Here is a 9,486-nt window from a genome sequence, read left to right as displayed (position 1 = left end):
ACTGTAATAGTGGTCCAGCTGTAAGGGAGAGCGGAGCTTACAGTGCGGTATGTGCGAGCACCAGCACACGGGCTGCTCACAGAAACGGGAAAGCAGACAAGAAATCAGGTGGGATCCATCCAGTTAATTTCCAGCAGCTGGAGACTGGATGGAAGAGCCGGTGCTGCGGGCTGGGCTGTCGGTGCTGGGACAAGGCGCCGAGCCTCCAGAAGATGGCAGAGGTGCAGCTGCTCTGGCAGAAGGAAATAACCCAGCGCTTGCATGTAGCTCTTCAATAAAGCATCGTATATTGTTTTCAAGTGCTCGAGCAGCATCTGCACTTGTTGCCAAGCTGGAAAACATGGCCTACATCTTGTTGGACCTAATGCCGTGTGGACTTCAAGTACCTGCACGCATTCTAAACGTGGAAATTCATGTTAATGAAGACTCAAGTGTGTGTGTAATGAAACTTTATTTAAGAAGTGGAGCGTTTCTTTGCTAGGGTCCCGTGAGTCTGGACTTGATCTCCTTAGCGATGCCAATTCACTTTTCCTACTCTTGCTTGTGTTTGCCCAGTGCCTTGTACTGGTAGTGACTGTCATGAGTACACAATCTGTAGGATGACACTGCGGAAAGGTACCCGTAGTGTGCTGGATACTAACAGGTCTTTCTTTTGACAAGTGTTAAAGATGTGAGGTCATTGCTGAAACTATAACAAGTCCTAAATTGTCCTAGGTAATTCCTGGCTGCCATAGACCCTAAGAAGTGCTACCAGATGGTTCTGTTAGACTTTTCTACTGGTAAATAGTTCTACAGCTGGAAAATGTACTCCTGCATTCTAATGGAACACTTAGAGCCTTGGAAATGAAATAAAAACCTTCTAGTAGCAAGCGCAAGGGTCTGGTGGAGCCGAAGGAGGGTCGGTCGGAAACTAACTCACCTGGTCAGTTGCAAACAGACGGGGGGGGGCGTCTGTCGCCCTCGTGGGGACTGTCCCGATCGTCTGGGGCGGGTGGGGGCGTCTGTCGCCCTCGTGGGGACTGTCCGCGATCGTCTGGGGCGGGTGGGGGCGTCTGGCGCCCTCGTGGGGACTGTCCGCGATCGTCTGGGGCGGGTGGGGGCGTCTGGCGCCCTCGTGGGGACTGTCCCGATCGTCTGGCGCGGGTGGGGACGTCTGTCTCCTTCGTGGGGACTGTCCCGATCGTCTGCGGCGGGTGGGGATCCGCCGTCCCCCGCGGGATCCGGGAGCGCCGTGGGAGGGCTGGGCTCGGGCCGTGCGGGGGCGGCGCGGGCAGCCATCGCCCAGGGCTGCGGAGCGGGCAGCGCCGCCGGGAGCGGCCGGGAGGACCGTTCGCAGTCGCCGCTGCAGAGAGCAGCGAACAGCAATTCGGTGAGAGAAGCCGCTCTGCAGCCATGCGGTGTTTTCCTCCACTTCTAAAACACGGGCATTTCAGTAAAGGTTTGTCCTGCCTGTGCCTCCACTCGAGGGAACGGAGCCCCATCCTGCTTGTCCTTGGCTTGGAAGCTGCGTTGGCAGGTGGGCACCAGCAAGTGGGAGGGCAGGTGGCCAGGCTGGTACCTGGGCTGGAAGCATCACGCTTGGTGGGCAGCTTTTGGGGAACGGCAGGAAATCAGCAGCAATCACGTTAGACTCTGATTCATGTGGGTTGGTTTGTTTGTGGTGGTGTTTATTTCCTAAAAGTGTTTTTTTTGCCTTTTCCTTCTTTCGGTTGTGAGTGATGGGCCAGAGCGCCTGGTGGCAAGTGCAATGGAGACATAGCTTGCACTTCCACCTGGATCACTCTCCCTCCGCTTTCATGTGTAGCTAAAAATTCCAGGTCAAGACACCATGATAATTCCCCTTCAGAAACACTAATTACTATTTGTATTGCAGTAGCACCGGGGAAACAAGCACCACATTATATTTGACTTATCTACAGAGACAGTGCCTGTGCTAAGTCATCAAAAGATATATATATGCACAAGACCCAGACGAGTGTCATTAAACCCTTTCTACAGCTGGGGAGTCAAGACATAAAGCAACTAAAAGCATGCATGCAGTTCCTGGTGCTCTCACGGTGAAACCGCTCAGACCAGTTCTTCAGTATTCTCCTGTTTCTTCAAGTGTCTCCTGCAGGCATTTGACAGCAATGCTTCAGCCCCAGGGCAACTGCTCCAGCTCACTGCGTGTTGTCCTTTTTCCATTGAAGCATTTTCTCAGGTTAATGCATTCATGTTTACCACATGTTAGTTCTGGGGTCTTCTCTGTTTTACCCTTCTGGAGTGTTTTGTGCATCTCCCCCCAGCTCACCCATGCAGTGCTGCACTGTGGGTGTCTCTGGGTGTGAGACCTGCCTGCCTTTGAAGCGCGGTCTGCCCCCCTTTCCCCCAGCCCGTAGTGATGCCCCAGGCGAGGGATCCCATCTTCAGCGCCGTGCGATGTGAAGGGGTTGTTGCATTGCGCTGGTTTCACCTTGTACTCTTTATTTGCTCACCCAGCGCTTGGTATGAGAGAGAAGGGCAGCCTTATGGAAATGTGGACATACACCCCGCCTGGCCAAGCTCGACGCCGTACCTGGAATTAGGTAATGCAGCTCTTCTGCATATCAAACAAGAGTGACACCGAGGATCCACCTCTTAGCAGCAACATGCTCCGCCACAGGTAACTCCCCACCTCCCCGTGCAAGTCCTTTGTTCTGCTCTGATCCGGCCAGAGCGGGAGGCGGACAGACAGACTGCCCTTGCTACCATGGCTCTGGAGAAGGACAGGCAGCTGGGCAGCTTAACGGTCTTTAACAAGGAGGATTTTGAAGAAGACTGGGTTAAAGTGGCCAGCGGGGGCTTCGGGCACGTGTACCAAGTCAAGCACAAGAAGTGGCGAACAGTTTACGCGGTGAAGTGCTCTCCGTACCTGCTGCAGGACTCCGGCGCAGAGAGGTAACCGTGCGGCCTTTTCTAGCTCAGCAGCCCAAACGGGCAGAGCGATCGGTGGTGATTCGGTGCTAAAGCTGAAGGAAATATTCACATGGCTTCTTCTCCATGGGAGGTCAAGTTTCTGGTACCCAAAGGAAGGGGAAAAAACACGAGTGATCCGGAGTTCAGCTTCTGTCTCTTTCTTTCTTACGTGTGTATGTGCAAGTGGGAAAGGAACCCTTTTTCAGGGCAATTAGCGTTGAAATAGGAGGCTGAAATAGACATCTTGAACTAAACATGGGCATGTGGATGAAAGCAGCCTGGTTACTTATTTGCAGCTTTCACTGGACATTAGAGCTAACAGGTACCTATTAGACTAAATGAACCATTTTAAGATCCAGGTTTAAAGCTGGGGGACAGATTTCCAGCTGGTTTTGCTCACGCGGTTCTCTGCTCCCTCGCTCGTACCCTCGGCCACGCTCTTCTCTTTCCACGGTGCATCCGCACCTTCCGTTGGCTTTTTGCTTTGGCTCTCACCTGCAGAGGCTTTTCTGCTGAGCACCTTGGGGCTGGAGACAAAAAAGCCAGATAATTACCACCACTACCCATACAATACAATATATATACAATATAGGCAGCCTTCATGAAGAACAACCAAGTCAGTGAAGTTATTTATTCTAAAATGTTCTTCTCAGGTTGGAAGGATTCTGCCTGGTTAAAATCACATGCTTATATGACTTTTCTTGTAATCTGACAACAACTGAGATGGTTCAATCCAAGCAGTGACTGTCCTATTTAGTTCGCACTGCTCACGCTCTTCAGATGTTGTTTGCATTTAATTCTCTTTGGGGAAATAAAGTGAGCCCAGTTAATCACTTTTGCTCCTGTATATATCAATTCTGGTAGATTTAATCATATGGCTTTCATGGATTATCTCAGCTCCTAGTGTGCACTGCAGAAGAATGGTTGAAAAGAAGAGTTTATAGTGTCACTTCTTTCTCCATGTTCATCATCTTCTGGGAGGGGGAACAGTCAATCCGCACCCTGTACGCCGAGGGCTGCAGCTGCGTTAAGCCTGTGTTAAGCCTGTGTTAAGCCTTTCTTCCACAGTGGGGAATGCAATTCCTGAGATTCCGCAGTCCAGGGGAACGTTTTACAGTGGGGAGCCTGCTAGAGAAGGCTGGCAGGAGGATTTGCTTAGCTGAACTGTGTTTAGAGCTGTCAGTGGCCTGGAATAATGTTGTTGCAAGCCCAGATTAATTCCCAGCGTGTTCTTTTTAAATGCAGCTTCGCCCCTTTACTGCTTGGCTGCAGTCAGCACGCTCTGGGCACCCCGACTCGTTCAGCAGGTTGGGAAATGTAAAGATTTAGTGAAGCAGGTTTATGGACAGACATGTCTAGACTCCTTTTGGCACCGGAATCACCGCGTTCATGGGCAGAAAGGCAGAGGCACAGGAACAGCGATGGCCCAGGGAGCCCTCGGGCCCTGCAGCTCCCGCTGCTCAGGCTCAGCCGGTCAGTGTGCCGGGGACCCTGCAGCTGCCACCGGGGCTGCCCTGGGGACACGTGAATGGAAAAGGCTTTGAATGCTTTCTCTAGGAGCCTAGTGCTTGAATTTTGCCCAAGCAGTCCTCAGCTCATTTTGAAAAGCCATAACATGCTGTATGTTAGATTTTAGTCTGCAAAAGATCACAATACGGTTGCTTTACCACCAGTTCAAGGGACAGAGTGGCATGCACGTCTTTGGAATGGGCAGAGCTGCTTGCAGAGGCTGTCACCGAGCTGCTGTACGCTCACTTAGCCTGCGAATCCACTGCTACCAATTCTTGGTTTCACTGTTTGTTTGGTTTGGGTTTTTTGGGGTTTGTTTGTTTGTTTTCCAGGACCAGTATGAACTGTCTCATGGAGGAGGCAACCAAGATGGAGAAAATCAAATTCCAGCACATCGTCACCATCTATGGGGTCTGCAACAGCCCTTTGGGGATAGTGATGGAATATATGGCAAGAGGGTCCTTGGAGAAAATTCTTCCCACTCACAAAATGTCGTGGCAGCTCAAATTCCGGGTGATCCATGAGATGGGCTTGGCTATGAATTTCCTGCACAGCATGACGCCTCCTCTGCTGCACCTCGATCTCAAACCAGGGAACGTTCTCCTAGATGGGAATATGCATGTCAAGGTACGACCTTACCGCTGTGTTTGTAGGGGCAGGCTGTTTCTCAGATAAGAGAAGGGTTATTTTTGCAAATGACTCCAGAATCCTCACAAGTTAGGACTCAGTTAAAACCACTGGCTACCGTTTTACCAGGGCTTTGTCAACCTTCAGCTCCGAGGCACCTCCTCATATCCCTGGTCACGATGGGTAGAGGTATCTCCCAGCTCATACAGGGGGGTGGGATTGTGAGCATTGCGGGGGGAGGCTTTAATGTTTTCTGCTTGCAGATCTCAGACTTCGGGCTGTCAAAGTGGATGGAGCAGTCCAGCCGAATGCAATACATCGAAAGCTCTGCTTTGAGAGGCACTCTGAGCTACATCCCCCCCGAAATGTTTCTGCAGAACAGCAAACCGCCGGGAATCAAGTATGATGTGTACAGGTGAGGGCTGCCTTGCTGGTCAGAGGTCGCACAGTGTTGCCACCTGGCTCTTACACAGCACGTTGCCTCTTTTGGGTTATATTCTGGCTCCCTGCCTTGCATAACTCGACGTGAATAAAGTGGAAAGAAGGCACAGAGAGCCTGACTTCCACAGGAGATGCTCTAGGCCACTCGTCCCCTATACCAATTCTTTTCCCGAGTCACCAGAGATGCGTGTGATGATTCACAAGACCTTGTCCTTTTGGTATGGGGGATGAAATCCTTTCATCTTGAAGAACTTGTTTCCTAATTTTCCCATTTCTCAAGAAGATGAAAGCAATAAGCGAATTTTATGTTCATGTACATATGGGAGTGATTGCTCATGATCTCTCCTTGCCTGCAGCTTTGGAATTGTCATTTGGGAGGTGCTTATGCAGAAGAAACCTTATGCAGGTAAATATGGACGCTTCTTGTGTGCTCTGCACTTCTGCAATGTCTATTGCAGCCGCCTTCACAGAGAAAAAGCCCAGTGCACGTTGCTCTTTTCCAGGAGCCAACATGATGGCCATAATAGTCAAGGTTGCCGCTGGGAAGAGGCCCTGCCTGGAACCCATCAGCGACGACTGGCCAGGGGAGTGCCAGCAGATGGTTGACTTGATGAAGAGGTGCTGGGACCAAGACCCTCGGCAAAGGCCAAGCTTTACAGGTGCGGCGCTGATTGTGCTATGGATTAGCCGAGGGTCTGCTGCATGGAGTAAAAAGCGGGGGACAAGCTTGCACACGACACTTTGCCAGTTAAATCACCTATTGCATGGAAAAGCTTGGTAGCCATTTGCTGTCAACACATCCTCCTCCTCCCTCTTTCCTTCCTCCTTGCATGGGCAATATGTGGAAGACTCCTGCAGCCTTGGGTTCTCCACGTGTGGGTGGTGTGCACCGCTAACGGTCTTCTTGCTCTGGCAGATATCCCCGTGGAAACAGACATGCTGCTGTCGCTGATCCAAAGCCTCGTCGTCGACCCAGAGAACGAGCGCCTCGTTAGGAAGATGTCCCACAAGCCGGCCATCTCCGGGAACCAGCAGGTGAGGAGGCTCCCGCGCCGCTGGAGGGTCACTGTTCTCACCCTTCTCGAGACTGCTCCTGCCTCCTCACTGTTCATCGTCAGGCAACACGGGCACGGCAGCAGCCTTTGCACAGTGTGTTTGCATAGGTTGTACGTCTGTAATTCATTTTTAAATCCCTGTGTTGCTCTGACTGGAATTAAACAAAACAAACCCCACAGTTTTCAAGATAGTCGCAATTTTAGCCCAGCTACTGGAGGGTAATTTTATCTAGAACTCAGCTTCATACAGTGAGAAGTAGCTGTTGATCACTGTGGCTGTTTTGAGGTTTTGCCTGGTTGTGCGAGAAAAGAGACGCCCGGGTACAGGGTATTGAGGAGGTGGGGACGTTTGGGTTCCCTGTACCACGGAGAAAAGGACCAGCTGGATGCTGCCGTGGGTACGTGTGCGATAAGGAGGGAGAATACATGTGCATTTGGGAGCAAAAGAGGAGGAGGAAAATTTAATTGATATCCAGAGATCGTGTTCAGGCTCCTGCATTCCTGTTAGGGTCGGCATTTCCTTTGCTGAGTTTTGGATGCAATAACAGCATTGGTTAAAAACCCCTCAAACTACAGTACAAAATTCTGCAGAGAAGAACTCTGTGCAAATGCTGTAGAATGCAAATAAACAACTTTGTCTTACGGCTTTTTCTTTTCCCCTTCCTGAAAATGAGAGTGATAAAGAAGAGTTCACCTTCCCCCAGGATGCTGGAAGTGGTGGTAAGTAGGGGACTTTCTTTATAATTCAAAAATAAAGCAGGGGAAGCCTACCAATCAGCCTGTTTCCTCGCTTTCCAGGGATAAGCGTGTGGCTCAAGAAAGTTTTTAATGTGGATGACTTTTTCAGTTAAGGAAAGTGATCCTTGCAGGAAATAGCAGATACAGCTCCTGTGAGGGAGTCCAAGCGTCTCGCTGCTTTCTAAGAGGCTGCATGTAGCGCTCTTGCCTCGTTTCGTCTTCCTTGTCTCTAACATGCCTTTTGTTTCATTTCATCCTGTGAAGATTCAAAGATTCTCCCTCCCGTCTGGTGCACACCAAGCTATTTCACTTGGTCTTACCCTCTCCTGTTTTGTTTCCCCTGCCTTTAGAAACTGATAATCAGGAGGTTCATATCCCACCTTCTTACAGTGAGACTGAACATGCAGAGGACATTCTGCCTGAGGAAATCTGCAGAGTCCATGAGAATGGCCTCACGTTGCTTCACCTCATGGTGATCCAGGGCAATGTGGAAAAGGTGAAGTTTCTCCTGAGCCGCAGAGCCAATGTGAACAGCCAGGTGGTGTGTGGCTACACCCCCCTCATTATGGCTGTTCAGAAGAGGTCGCCGGAGATCTGCTCACTGCTGATAGAGCACGATGCAGACGTCAACATGCCTGATGACGATGGTTGGACGCCTCTTCACTTCGCCGCTCAGAATGGGGACGACAGAATTGTACGGCTCTTGCTGGACCACCAGGCGCGGGTGGATGCTCAGGAGCACGACGGGTGGACCCCCCTGCACTTGGCGTCACAGAACAACTTTGAGAACGTGGCCCGAGTGCTGCTGTCTCGCCAGGCTGACTCCAACACCCAGGAGCTGGATGGCAAAACCGCCCTCCACGTGGCAGCTTGCTTCGGACACGTCAGCTTGGTGAAGCTGCTCGCCAGCCAGGGGGCGGACCTGGAGAAAAAGCAGAAGAACCACAGAACCCCACTTCATGTTGCTGTGGAGAGGGGGAAGTTCAGGGTGGTCCATTATCTGCTAAAGAAGGGAACCTCTGTCAACAGCCTGGACCAAAACCATTACAGTGCCCTGCACCTGGCTGTGGTGAGGGGGAAGTACCTCATCTGCGAGAAACTCATCAAATATGGAGCCAACGTGGAGCTGAGGACAGACAAAGGTTGGACTCCGCTGCACTTGGCGTCTTTCAAAGGACACATTGAAATCATCCACCTGCTAAAAGGCAGCCACGCCAAACTGAACGCCAAGGGAAGCATGGACTGGACGCCGCTGCACTTGGCCACTCGCTACAGCGACGAGCCGGTGGTGTGCGAGCTGTTGAGGTGTGGGGCAGACCCCAACATCGCCGAGAAGTCGCACTGGACCCCCCTCCATTTTGCAGTCCAGCGGGGCTCCTTTATGACCGTCATCAACCTCCTGGAGTGCAAGGCAGACGTCAATGCCAAGAACAAGGTGGGCTGGACGCCCTTGCACCTTGCTGTCCTCAAGGGCAATATGGCCATCATAAAGACGCTGATTAAGGCTGGTGCTCTGCTTGACGTGGAAGATATCACGGGCTGTACAGCCCTCCAGTTGGCGATTAGACATCAGAGAGAAAACATCATTACGCTGCTTCAAGGCAAGGACTCGCTGAGGAGCAAATCGGGGACTCAGACTCTGGTGAACGATGCTAAGATTTCAAGACCCAGATTTGTTACAGGAAGAACAGATTTGTAGATCCCTCAGTCTGGCATTTATGATTTATTTAATATCAGGTTCTATGCCTTAAACCCCCATAGCTTGGTGATTACAGGAAAATACCTTTTTTTAAGAGACGTTTTTAAGCACAAACACTAAAAGAGTTAAAGGAATTGGAGCTGCGGAAGGAAGCCCACAGCTTATTTTCCAGGGTCTGACAAAGCTCATAGAACATTTTAGCTTGGTGATGCTGCCTTTAGGCAATGCTTTCGTGTTCTAACGCGAACTGTGCAGGGGTGGAGATGGGTATATGTATGCTTCCTCTTCATATGGGCAATGCTGAAACTGTGCACAGCAACACACATATGTGTCTTCCGCAGATTTTATTGCTTTTATTTCTTGTTTTCCTACAGAGCAGATTGGTGTAAAATGGCCTTGGCACAGGTGGGAATTGAATCATGATATTCTCACCTGCTGCTGCAAATAGGCACTAAGCATATGGTACGGCAATGTGTCAGATTT

At 50.8% G+C, this 9,486-nt stretch overlaps 1 protein-coding gene across 1 annotated transcript; it reads left to right on the top strand.

Moving 5' to 3' along the window:
• Positions 1-2,728: 2,728 nt before the first annotated feature.
• On the top strand, positions 2,729-9,075 carry ANKK1 (ankyrin repeat and kinase domain containing 1; the record flags this gene model as incomplete). Its single annotated transcript, XM_082070402.1, has 8 exons — positions 2,729-2,916; positions 4,776-5,070; positions 5,334-5,485; positions 5,868-5,917; positions 6,015-6,170; positions 6,428-6,546; positions 7,241-7,286; positions 7,655-9,075. The coding sequence occupies 8 exons, from the start codon at positions 2,729-2,731 to the stop codon at positions 9,001-9,003; spliced, it is 2,355 nt and encodes a 784-aa protein (XP_081926528.1). The 3' UTR covers positions 9,004-9,075.
• Positions 9,076-9,486: the final 411 nt, after the last annotated feature.

Source organism: Streptopelia decaocto, assembly GCF_964273445.1.
Source record: "Streptopelia decaocto genome assembly, chromosome: 21".
NCBI lineage: Eukaryota > Metazoa > Chordata > Aves > Columbiformes > Columbidae > Streptopelia > Streptopelia decaocto.
Note: the sequence above shows the minus strand (reverse complement) of the source record. Positions and strands in the feature narration are given on the sequence as shown.